Source organism: Vombatus ursinus, unplaced genomic scaffold (genome assembly GCF_900497805.2).
Source record: "Vombatus ursinus unplaced genomic scaffold, bare-nosed wombat genome assembly UNPS02014811.1, whole genome shotgun sequence".
NCBI lineage: Eukaryota > Metazoa > Chordata > Mammalia > Diprotodontia > Vombatidae > Vombatus > Vombatus ursinus.
The window spans coordinates 7,075,643-7,087,835 of record NW_020954589.1 but is presented as its reverse complement, the minus strand read 5'-3'; the positions used below and the strand labels follow the sequence as shown (position 1 = coordinate 7,087,835).

Sequence of the window (12,193 nt, the reverse complement as noted above, 5' to 3'; positions counted from 1 at the left end):
CACAATGCTGGACTTAGGAAAACAAGCATTTAAATCCCTACTTTGACACTTACTAGCCATGTGGCCACAAATGACTCACAACCTCTCTGAGCCTCAGTTCTCCATCTGTAAAATGGGGATAATATCTATTTCATGATATGACTGTAAGGCTCAGGTGAGATCATTTATGTCAAGGAGTTCGCTGTTTCTTAATCGATTATTTCCCCAATATTTAGCAGAATGCACGGCTAACAGTGGGTTGGTGTTCATTGTATTATGTTATATGTACCAGTGGAAGATGTGAGAGAGGACAAAGCAAGAGGTGGGATGCCACAGAGAAAGAGAGAGCCAGAGGGAAAATACAGCCAGAGCCAGGGGAAGCATAGGTCTTAAGGGAAAGAGAAGGAAGGGAATAAGGAATAATAGGAGAGTAGACCAAAGTGGAAAGAGGACAGGTTGGTGAATAATTCAAGCAAAATGGAGCAGGGAAAGAAGGAACTTGTTGCCATGAAATGTGTAATATAATGCTGAGAGAAACATGTTCCCAATGGGATCAATTCCAAAGTTATAATGGACATATCACTAAAGGTAAGGATGGGTAGCTGGCTGAGTAATAAAATAGGCAGAAGAGTAGAGGTGGGTGAGAAGATGTGGGAGGATACCTAAGTGTCAGAATTTGCTAAAAGGTCAAAGGAATGAAGAATGAGTCTGGGAGAAGCTAGAAGGGGTCACAGTAACTGGGTAAGAGAAAAGGTTAGGGAAAGTGGAACTGTGGTACAATGGTCATAGAGGTAGAGGTCATATGTCCAAGAGCAGTGTCCCAGAGAAAGTCACAGGGGTCAGAGAAAACACAAACACCACTGACTTGGTCATCAAGCAAATTTTTATTGAGCTCCTCTCTGTCCTAGTTTCTAGTTCGGGAGATGAGGATAGGAGGGAAAAAGGAAGTCAAGAGTATAGTCCTGAAGGAACTAGATCTCCCTTCCTTTCAGGAAGAAGAGATGAGAGAGTGTAGGGCAGGTGTAAATGACAAGATTTAGGATACCTTGAGTGAGAAAACTCCATGGAGGTAGGGGAGGGGAGGGAGAGGATGTCACCCCCTAAACCTGACATCCCTGTGTTTCATATTTCCGGAGGAATTCATGGAGGTTAGCACAAGAAGACCGATATCGCAGGGCCTGGCAGTTCTTTTCAGAAGGTATCTCCTCAATCCAAGTCGTGGAGTCCAACAAATACTGGGGCCTATGTACGAAAGAGGTAGTAAGGGATGTGAGCTTAAGAGGGATGGAAGGCTTGGGTCCATGAGTCCCCAAGGGAGGCTTGGGTCCTCAGAGGGAAGGAGGAAGAAAAAACAAGGACATAAGGGGCAGGGTCTCTCTGGGTCACAGATAACTCACTGTTCCTTAATGTCAAAGGTGACTCCATCAAGCCCCATGATCAAATATTTCTTCCCAGGCTCCAGCTGCAGGCGACATGAGACTCGGACCAGGAAGTTTCGAGTCTGACCAACACTGGCTTTGATATCTTGAGCTAGGGGAATGACAAGGGAAAGAGAAGATATTAGAAGGGCAAGGATATCCCCCTGCCATCCACATTTCCATTCCCCAGCTACCCCCACCCAGCTTTTGCAGCCCCTGTCAGTACTGTAGTGTAGGACACGAGTGATCCTGGTTTCAAAGAGTCGGAAGGAGGCTTTGTCCTCTGCACGGAGAACCTCAACTTGGAAACCTGTTATTGGGAAGAAGGGGGCAGAGGTCACTCCAGGGATTGAGAGAATTACACTTGATATGGTTGGATGCTAAGTCAAAAGCTTGAGGGGTGGGAGGGGGCTAGAAAAAGTTGGAGAACTAGAGGACTTAGGCTTCCTGGATCCCTAAAGGAAAAGGCAAGAGCCTGAGGGCTATCAACTCACCATAATGCACACGTGGATCGTAGCAGGCGTAGTTCATCCTGGACTCTTCCTCCATTTTCTCTACTTCTGTGATTTGGTATTTTTTAGGACATTTACCTAAGAAAGGGGAAAACAAAAGATGTAATGAGCAAAGAAAGAGAGAGAAAAAAACAACTATGTGTATGACCAACCACAATTTCAAAGAACTCAGGATGAAACATACACTCAAAACACAGATAGACTTTTTTTTTTTTACTTTGGGGTTTTTTTGGATATGGCCAATGCAGAAATTTGCTTTGCTTAGCTATATGTGTTTATAACAGTTTTGTTAATCTTGCTTTCTCCCTTTGTGAGGAAGGAGGGAATAGTAACACAGAAATGAAGCATTATGCCTCCATTTCTCTCTCGTTCAAGCTCCAAAAAGTATGTATCATATTCCCCCTGTAACATACCTTACCCAACCACTATTGCTTATAACTCACCTTCTGCACACTGGCAAACATCACCAGAACATAGTGTGGATAGAAGTTTACTCTTACTCGGGGCCCCATAGAACACAACACATTTCTCTCCTGTGGTGAGGAAGAAGTCACAGAGAGTCACAAACCTGTCTCCCCATTTTCCCTCCTACTTCTCCATGGAGAAGAGGAGGAAAAGTCCATGGCACAACAATATGGAAGAAGGAGGGAGCCTCAAGTTCAGGATTCCCTTTCCATCTCCAAATCAGTCAAGAATTCCAAATAATCCTATGCTTTCCCAGAATGCCCAAGGTCCTTGTAGATCCCATGCTATCCCATCATTTCCCTTCCTCTCTGTTCCTGCCCCACCATAGGCAGAGGCCCAGGTTCTCCCACACTCCCTCTCTCCACTCACCAGGCTCATAGTAGTCATAAAGAACAGCGCTCGCCGGCTGCACTAACCCCACGGGCACCTCCTGCACAGCCTCAAAGCCCACACAATCCCGAGATGCCGAAACCTGGAGTCACAGTGCAAGGATGCTCAAGTTGCTATTGAGACCATCCCTGCCCCCTAGTCTACTATTTCTCTTTTGCTAGCTTTCTCCATTATCTCCTTGCTCTCTGCTCCCTCTTCATTTTGGTCTGTTATTCTAATCTAGAGATAGTATCATGTAGAGAGAAAAAGCACTTGATTTGGCATCAGAGGACCCAGGGTCAAATCTGGGTTTTGCTAATTACTAATTATATATACCTGAGCTAGTCATTTAATTTCTCTTGGTTTCAAGTTCCTCATCTGCAAAATAAAAGGGTGGAGTGCAAAAAACTTCTAGCTATAAATCTATGATGCTGAGTAGATGGAAGATGACCTTAGAGAAGAAGGTATGGGCAGCTGAGAGGCCAGGAAAGGCTTCTTGCAGAAGGTGCCATTTGGTCTAAAATGACAGTCAGTTGAAAAGGCCTGATAGTGGGAAACGGAGCATCATGTGGGAACAACACCAAGTGACAGTTTTGTTTCCTCATTGGCTATTCTAATTCATTCAATTTCTCAGTAGAGACTTAATAAATGCTCAATAATTACTAGCTGAGTGACCCTGGGCAAGTCACTTAACCCCAATTGCCTAAAAAAAAATAAAAAACAAAAAACAAATTTAAAAAAAAGAAAGAGAGAGAATAAATGCTCAATAAGTGGATGAATGGGGCAGCTAGGTAGCACAGTGGATACAGCACTGGCCCTAGATTCAGGAGGACCTGAGTTTAAATCCGGCCTCAGACACATAACACTTACTAGCTGAGTGACCTGGGCAAATCACTTAACCCCATTGCCTAACCAAAAAAAAAATAAAAATATAAATACATAAATAAATGAATGAATAAATAAATAAATGGATGACTGAATGAACATTTTCAATGTTGACTTTCAGTCCACCAATCTGTGGCTAAGCTGGATCTACAAAAGAATTAGATCTCGGTACTTTATAAACTCATCCGTTCTTTGTTCTGTGTGATCTGATTTGTCTTGCTTTTCCCTCTAGTTAACTTTTCATTGAAACAAAGGGCCTTATAAACTTTAAAGTTATATATATAAAGTTAATATAAAGTTATTTGAGTTATATACTGTCTTATATTGTTTCCCATTGTTTCACATCAGTCAACTATCATTTATTAAACACCTACTATTTGCCAAAAACTGTGCTAAATGCTGGGGATATAAAGAAAGGCAAAAAGGAGTCCCTTCACACAGAGGACACAGGTTAATGAGGTAGACAGTGTGCAAACTATACACAGCATACAAACTACACACAGGATAAACTGGAGATAATCTCAGTGAGAAGGTATTAGAATTAAAGAGAATTGGGAATGGCTTCCTGTAGAAGGTAGGATTTCACCTGGAATTTGAAAGAAGTTCAGAAAATAAGAGAGGCAGCTAGGTGGCACAGCGGGTAGCATGCTAGGCCTGAAGTCAAGAAGACCTGAGTTGAAATCCAGCCTCAGACACTTACTAGCTGTGTGACCCTGGGCAAGTCACTTAACCTCTATTTGCCTCAGTTTCCTCAACTATAAAATAGGGGGCCCTTAGAGAAGGAAATGGCAAACCACTCCAGTATCCTTGCCAAGAAAATCCCACAAAAATGGGGTCATTAAGAGTCTAACATAACTAAAATGTAACAACCAGGAAACAAGGAGGTAGAGATGCAGAGAGTGAGCATTCTAGGCCTCAGTGACAGCCAGTGAAGATGCTAGAAGATGGAGTGACTTGGCCAAGGAACAGCAGGGAGGCCAATGTCGCTGGATCTTGGAGTATAGGGAGATGGAGAGAATGTTAGGCATGTGAAAACTGAAAGGTAGGGGAGAGGCTAAGTTATGAATAGCTTTTAGTGTCAAACAGGATTTTCAACTTGATCCTGGAGATGATAGGGAGCCGCTGGAGTTGATTTGAGTGGGGAGGTAACGTGGTCAGACCTGCACTCCAGTAAATCAATTTGACAGCTGAGTGGAGTAGGGATTAGAATGGAGAAAGACTTAAGGCAGGAAGACCCACCAGCAGGCTACTGCAATAGTCCAGGCAGGAGGTGATGAGGGCCTGCACTATGGTAGGAGCAGTGTCACCAGAGATTAGGGGGCTCATACAAGAAATGTTACAAAAGCAAAATGTCTATGAAACATCCAGTTCCAGATGTCTAATAGGTAGTTAGCAACGTGAAATTGGTGAGGTTGGGGCTGGACAAGTAAATCTGAGAGTCATCTGTATAGACATGATAATTGAAGCCATGGGAGCTAATGAGATCATTAAATGAAATAGAAAAGAGGGAGAGGGCCCAGGAGAGAGACTTTGGGTGACCACCATGGGTTAGCACACCTGAACTGGATGAAGATCCAGCAAAGGAGACAGAAAAGGAGAGATCAGACAGGTAGGAGGAAAACCAAGAGAGTGAAGTCCCAAAAACTTAGAGAAAAGAGAGTATAAGGAAAAGATGGAGATTGACAGCATCAGAAGCTACAGAGGCCAAAGAGAATGACAATTAAGAAAAGGCCATTAGATCTGGCAATTAAGAAATCATTAGTAATTTTGGAAAGAGAAGTTTCAGTCGAATGAGGTCAGTGAAATGTGAGATGAGGAAGGGGGAAAAGAGAGAGGTCCCTCAAATGATCCCAGTTCTTTTCAGTAAAATATGAGGAATGGTTCTTGTTGGGAGGGGGAACTTTGGGCAGTCTGAGGAGAAAGGAAAAGATCTGGAAAAGCCGCTGTGGTGAGGAGAATGGTCAATCAATTCAGGAGGTATAAAAGGAACGCCTTGCCACAGTGAGGGCCCAGTTATAATTATATATGAGTTTTCTCTGTCTTAACTAAACTGATAGTTTTCTGAGAATAGGGACTGTGTCTTTGTATTCCCTAGATGCTCAGCACAACATGGAGTATACAGAGCAGAGGCTGCTAGATTCCCTCTGTACCCCTCAATCCTCCCCCCGTGGACACACACACACACACACACACACACACACTCACCGAATCGAAGTATAGCAGGACATGGGGTCCCTGGGTCTCGAAGTGACTCACATAACGATCTGAGAGCGAGGTCAACTAGGGAGAAAAAACTGAGGTCAAGGAAACACCACAGAGCTTGCCACTGAAAGGACCAGAGCCACTGAAGGAGAAAAGGGGAACAAGGACAGTACCTAGCACGACTGCCTCACCTAGACATGAATAACTGACTAATTGTAGGAGCTGAAATAGTTGAGTCTGGGCAGAGAGGAGAGAGCCTAAACTCTTGGGTTCCTGAACACAACTGGAAGGTCACAGAAGGTATGGACATAGATCGAGAGCTGAAAGGCTTCTCAGGGACCATCTTAGTTCAATCCTCTCATTTTATAGATGAAGCACAAGGAAATTAAATGAATAGGTCAAGGTCCCATAGGTAAATGTCAGAAATAGGATTTGAACCCAGAACCTATGATTCCAGAGATAACAAGATAATTGTGACCCAACTGGGAGGAAGAAGGATGATCATACCTTTTCTAGATCAGACTGCAGGGCATGGAATCCACTCAGCAAAGTGATATCTACAATAGCCATTCCAGGGAATCTGACCCCATCACTTCGCCTTTGGGGGGAGATACTTTGGGTGACTCCAGCTTCTACTGACCCTCAAGTACTCTCCTCCCCACTATCCAACCCTGACCCCAAGGCTCAACCCCTGCCATAACAACCCCCTTCCATCCAGACTCTGCCTGCCCTCCTGTTTACCATCCTGGGATGTAGCATCTGATCATCCAGTCCCTGGCTTCACTCCCCACCCACCTCCAAGCTCTTACCTCCCTCAGGTACCTGCCCTCACTCCAGCCTACAGGCACTCACCAGATGCACACTTCATAATGCACCCTCTCCTCCTTCTCATCTCCTGCCTTGGGCACTTCCCTCTTCCGGCGGTTCCGACGCCCCTCAAATAGTTGCAGGGGTGTCACAGGGGACGCCAAGGGACTTGGGTCATCTCCAAGTTGGGGTTCCTCCTCATAGTATTCATAGTCATCATTTGATGCCGCTAGCATTGAAACATGGGCATGAGAAGGGATCCAGTGGCCCCCACTTCCCTCAGGGACCCAAACACACAGACCCCCCCTCTTACCCTGCATTCACCTGAATATTGGACAGAGCCTATGACTGTCACTTCCAGCTTGAAGTCCTTACAAGTGGTATTTTTCTCTTCCAGGATGTTGAACTTACGTAGAATCTTGGGGTGGAAGAAGGGATTTGGTTTTGATTTTATTTGGGGTGGAGAGGGGGAAATCCAGATCATTCTGTCCCTATTTTTTATCTTTTTTTGGGGGGGGTGAGGCGATTGGGGTTAAGTGACTTGCTCAAGGTCACACAGCTAGTAAGTGTTAAGTGTCTGAAGCTGGATTTGAACTAGGTCCTCCTGACTCCAAGGCCAGAGCTCTATTCACTGCGCCACCTAGCTGCCCCTATTCCTTATCTTATTTAGATCCACACCTACCAGTTTCTCCCACTCAGCCCACACCATAGGTCTTCTCCATGATACAGCTGGTTAGACTACATGATGTCAGCTCTAAGATGAAGTGTTTGCCCTGGGCTGAGAGGTCTCTGATGTCCTTTCCCTTCCTGAATAAACAGGAATTCCCTCCCTGCCTTCCAGGCAGTCAGTATCAACAGGTATTTACTAAGCACTTAAAATGTGCCAGGCACTGTGCTAAGTGCAGGGAATACAAAGCCAACAGTAAGTCTTAACTCTGACTCTCCTAAACACAGCTCATCTCTCTGGCCCACCTGCCACCTCCTGCCCAGGCCTCTTCTCCCACCTCTTGTGGTACCAGGAGCCTTTCCAATTCTCACCTTTAAGGTCCCTTTGCCATTTCCTCCCACCTTGACGGTGATCTTGCTGCCCAAGGGGAACTTTTGGACAGTAGGAAGAGAAAAACATGTCAAAGGAGAAAAAAAAAGCTGTCTGCCCACTCCCCAACTCATTCCCTCTTCTGTGGCAGAGAAATTAGCTAAGAGACAGGGAGATGATAGGAGGAAAGGAAAACAGGGACGTCTAGAAAATGGGGGAGAGGGAGAAGAGAATAGGAGCTATATAAGTGCCCCTCTCCCCACCCACACTCCCTAGCAGCAGCTAAACCCTCTCAGATCTGAGGCTGAACAAGTGGGGAGGAGACAGGATGTCGGCAGCTAAGGCTGGGTGGGGCACAGGTAGGAGGCAGTAACTCTAGGCTCACTTCTGAGGGCTACAAAGCACCCCCACCCCAGTCCCCAACAGCCTCAGCTACCAATCCAAGGGCTTGTCACCTGCAGATTGTCCTCTAGCCCCGTTTGACGGTTGTTTAACTGGATGACGTGGTCCTTAGTTCCTTGGCGACCCTGAGTACTCAGGGTCACATTGAGCGTGGTCTCTGCGGTCGTATGACTGGCAATCCAGTACTCCGCCAGGGCATCCAGGGCAACTACTGTGTCCTGGAAAACTTCACATTATTCTCCAGCCTAGAACTTAGGGAGATCTCCTTCCACCCTGCCTCCCTCCCCTACCTTACCTGGGTACTTCGGAATCCCCCTTGGAAGCTCGCCTGGTGGGTTAGCCAGTCTGCAGCCTGATCAGCCAACTCAGCCTTCCCCTCTCGCAACAGGAGATGGAGCAATACATAAGCAGTTGTTTCCACCCACAGGGCTGGGGCCAGTGGAGTGGGAATCGAGGGGCTGCCGCCAGCACTGGGAGTTGGTGAGACAGCATTATTTTGAGACCCATCAACTGGACCCCAGTATAGTTCATCTGTGAGGTGCAGGCAAGATAAAAGCAGAGAGGCAGAAAAGAGAGATAGAGACAGAAATAGTCACAGGGTCAGAAATACAGTCACAATGCTTATGCCTACTTATCTTCAAATTCTCCTCAGTTTTTTGGCTATTATTATTTTATCCCAAGAGTGGCCTGCTATTCTCCTAAATTTCTTCTGAGGCCCAAAGTCTGGTCCCTTCCTTTGTTATTTCTGAAGTTTGGTCCTCAGGAATTCTTTCATCCTGCCCTACAAGTTGTTGACTCCTCCCCAGCCCGGACTGTTCCTGCCACAGACCTTTAAATCTTTTCACACTGGACTCAGTTTTCTAGGCAGCTAGGTGGTACAATGGATAGAGCACTGGGCCTGGAGTCAGGAAGATCTGAGTTCAAGTTTAGCCTCACACACTTACTAGTACAACCCTGAGCAAGCCACTTAACCTCTATCTGCTTCAGTTTCCTCATCTGTAAGATGGGAATACTAGGACCCATCTCAAAGGGTTGTTGTGAGGACCAAATGAGATGATATTTATAAAGCACTTAGCACTGTGCCTGGCACACAGTAGGTGCTTATTTCCTTCCAACACAAGAGTCCAGACTCATCTATTAGCTCCCAGGGTCATGACTGGGTCCTTGGGCACTTACCTCCTTCTCCTTGGGCCATGGCCATAATATTGTTATGGGCAAGATTCTGGTCATCTTTGGGGGCCTTAGTCAGGGTCAGGGCATAGGCTGTGATGGCAGCTGCATGAGATCCCAGGAGCCCAGCAGTTACCTTTCCCACCAGGAATGAGTCTGCACGTGAGATGGAGGCTTTCTAGGGGGGAAAAGGGCTCTTTGAATTTCTGGCTCCCTGAGGGATATAGGATTTTCAGGGAAGAGTTTGGGAGCAGGGAAGATGAATGTTGCATCTACCACTTTCTGCAGCTGCTCCTTGATTCTCTCCTTGTTGGGATCATCCTCAGAAGTCTGGAAGGCAGTCAAGCTATGCTGGAGGGCCACAACCACAAAGGCGGTTAGGGCCACAGACTCATCTGGTCCCACCAGGCCACCCTGGAAGAATAGAACAAAGGTATAAGATAGAGAGAGGGAGAGAAAGAGAGAGAGAGAAAGAGAGAGAGAGAGAGAGAGAAATAAGATATCACCACTGGGGGCAGGGGAAGAGCCTTCCATGACCTTGCCCTCCAGCAGACTTGACACTTCTTAGCTCTCTCCCACCCTCACCCAGGGACCAAGCCCCCTCCTCCCCTTTTCTCCACCTCACCCCTGACCCCAGCACCTGCATATCCCTGTGGATAACTGGACAGGGGTCTTGAAAAGAGCCATCGCCAAGCTGCTTTGTCAGAAGCCACTGGACTGTCTCCCTTAGCCCTTCCACAGAGCCACCCACCTGCTCCTGGGCTATGCTGAGCACTTTTAGGACAAAGGCTGTGAGCCTGAGAGAAGGAGAGGTAGGAGTCAGTGCAGCCCCCCAGCTTTTGGTTCTCATACTACCATTCCCAGTCCCCCCTCACTGGGAAACCCTGTTGTCCTGCCCAAATCTCTTCCCACCCTCTCATCATTGCTCTTTCCCTAGGGGTCCATCTCACCAAGTGCTGCTATCCCGGTGCAACCAAGCCCCATAGGAGCCATCTGTTTTCCTGAACTGCAGGATACGGGCATAGCCTTGGGGGACAGAAAAGAGCTGCTGGTTTCCATTCCACATCCTGTCTCTTTCCACCCTCCAACCCCCCAACAATGTTTTTTGGTTCTCTACTTTTCTCCAACTGTCCCAGGTTCTTCCCACTTTCTCTTCTTATCTTGTGCTTTCTCAAATCCCCTGACCCTCACCTTCACCCATGTCTTTTCCATCCCCCTATTTTTACTTCACACCTTTCTGGATGAGATCTGCTGCATGGTCCTTCATCTCAGGAGGCAGCTTCCCCCATTGCTCTGTCTTGTCCAGATATCGGGAAGCAGCAAGTGTGGGGGACAGGTAGACCATGGTTTGCTCTGCACAACCCCGGGGCACCCTCAGCAAAGACCCCAGCCCTCCTGGTGAGAGGGCCCCCCCAGAGCCCAGGGTTTCCATGGGCTCAGAGGCTACACAGGACAAAAGAGAAAAGAATCCATGACTGAAGTCTTCAAGATGAAAGACTGGAAGTGCAGAAGGGTCATGAGATTACTGTGGGATTCAGAGGCCATAGGATAGGAAAAGGGGAGCATCAATAGGGGTCAGAGTAAGGCAATTGGGGGAATAAGATGGATTAGAAGTTACTGGAGGAAAATTAGGGGTCAGGCAACCTGGGGATCTGGAGTCAGCAGAACTGACTACCTGTAACACGAACAATGCTACTGAAGTCTCCATCGGGGATGGCATTGGATGGATTCTCCCCAGGAATATCGAAGCTCCGGCCACGGAAGTCTAAAGAAAAGTAGGAAGTCAAGGATCCAGGAAAGGGCATATCATACTCCCCCATCCCTGGAGATTCTTAAATACTCTCCCTCAAATCTTACTCCTCAAATACTCTGAGGTGAGACAGACATTAGTAGGGACCAAGAAATGAGGCATGAACCCTAGGGAGTAAGAGTCTGGGGGATCACTCACCTAGGGGGTTCAGCTTGTAGGTATACTCCTTTATCTGGACTGCTCCTTCTCTCTGTCAGGTTAAGGGAAAGCAAAAGTGATCACTCAAAAGCCAAGGAGACAAGGCCTGAGCCATCTCTGTCTCAGACTACTCTCAACCCTTGTTTCTAGGGTTTGGGCTGCAGAGACTTTTGTGGGGTGGGGTGGCATGCAGCAAAGAGGGAGAGGAGCTGCTGGCCTAGGATTTAGGAGTAGGCAGGAGGGCCAGGCAGAAGATTTTCAGGACTGGTCCCATGAGAAAGGGAACTGGGGTCTCACTTTTGGGGACTTAGGAATGTGTTTGAGGAAGGAATTTGTTAGGTAGGTAAGGTTGGAGGATGGGTCCAGGGTCTCATCTCTCACCTCGATGTGCAGGACCTTGGACACAGCATCTCCAAAAGGGCCCTGGGCCAGGACCTTCAGAGACACATCAGCAGCAGCCGTGGGCACCACGGGAAAGGAGACAGGCCGTGCTGAGGTAGCAGGCACCTCCAGCTTTAGCACTCTGCCACCACCACCGGCAAGGCAGAGCCCTTCTACAGGGGACACCTGGACATTCACCTGGGAGGTGAGGGGGAGGTAGAGACAGGAGGGAGGAATGAAGAGAATCACGGGGATCAAGTAGCCCTCTCCTCTCAGTTCCCCACTTGCTTCTCCCACTCCCCATGTAATCTCACAGACAAGTTCTTATTCCAATAGTTATAGATGACAGGTCGAAGCTCTATCTGCTCAAATCTTCGGACAGAGCGGGGAAGGCGAAGATGTAAGTGGAATTCTTGGAAAACTCTAACCTGGACAGGCTGAGCCACACAAAGACCTGGTGGAGGGATAGAGTCATAGAGATCAGTGAGAGCAGAGGAATGGGGAGGCATGATACACTCATGGGGCATTTAGGGGAGTAGAAAACTAAGAAGGGGGGGCAGGTAGGTGGCACAGTGGATAGAGCACTGGCCCTGGAGTCAGGAGGACCTAAGTTCAAATC

The 12,193-nt window shown here is 47.2% G+C and overlaps 1 protein-coding gene across 1 annotated transcript in view; it reads right to left on the bottom strand.

Moving 5' to 3' along the window:
- Window positions 1–844: 844 nt before the first annotated feature.
- Window positions 845–12,193, bottom strand: part of LOC114053642 (complement C4-A-like) — a 17,559-nt gene continuing 6,210 nt past the window's right edge. Inside the window, exons 20-41 of the mRNA XM_027876752.1 lie at window positions 11,889–12,028; window positions 11,575–11,772; window positions 11,194–11,245; window positions 10,921–11,010; window positions 10,479–10,688; window positions 10,196–10,271; window positions 9,886–10,042; window positions 9,522–9,659; window positions 9,252–9,423; window positions 8,371–8,606; window positions 8,129–8,293; window positions 7,676–7,735; window positions 6,962–7,055; window positions 6,683–6,866; window positions 6,338–6,428; window positions 5,834–5,908; window positions 2,744–2,846; window positions 2,353–2,442; window positions 1,892–1,987; window positions 1,624–1,707; window positions 1,377–1,509; window positions 845–1,221 (exon numbers count right to left, since the gene is read on the bottom strand). Of these exons, the coding sequence (XP_027732553.1) occupies window positions 1,080–1,221; window positions 1,377–1,509; window positions 1,624–1,707; window positions 1,892–1,987; window positions 2,353–2,442; window positions 2,744–2,846; window positions 5,834–5,908; window positions 6,338–6,428; window positions 6,683–6,866; window positions 6,962–7,055; window positions 7,676–7,735; window positions 8,129–8,293; window positions 8,371–8,606; window positions 9,252–9,423; window positions 9,522–9,659; window positions 9,886–10,042; window positions 10,196–10,271; window positions 10,479–10,688; window positions 10,921–11,010; window positions 11,194–11,245; window positions 11,575–11,772; window positions 11,889–12,028 (2,786 nt within the window). The 3' untranslated portion in view covers window positions 845–1,079. The remainder of the gene's footprint in view (window positions 1,222–1,376; window positions 1,510–1,623; window positions 1,708–1,891; window positions 1,988–2,352; window positions 2,443–2,743; window positions 2,847–5,833; window positions 5,909–6,337; window positions 6,429–6,682; window positions 6,867–6,961; window positions 7,056–7,675; window positions 7,736–8,128; window positions 8,294–8,370; window positions 8,607–9,251; window positions 9,424–9,521; window positions 9,660–9,885; window positions 10,043–10,195; window positions 10,272–10,478; window positions 10,689–10,920; window positions 11,011–11,193; window positions 11,246–11,574; window positions 11,773–11,888; window positions 12,029–12,193) is intronic.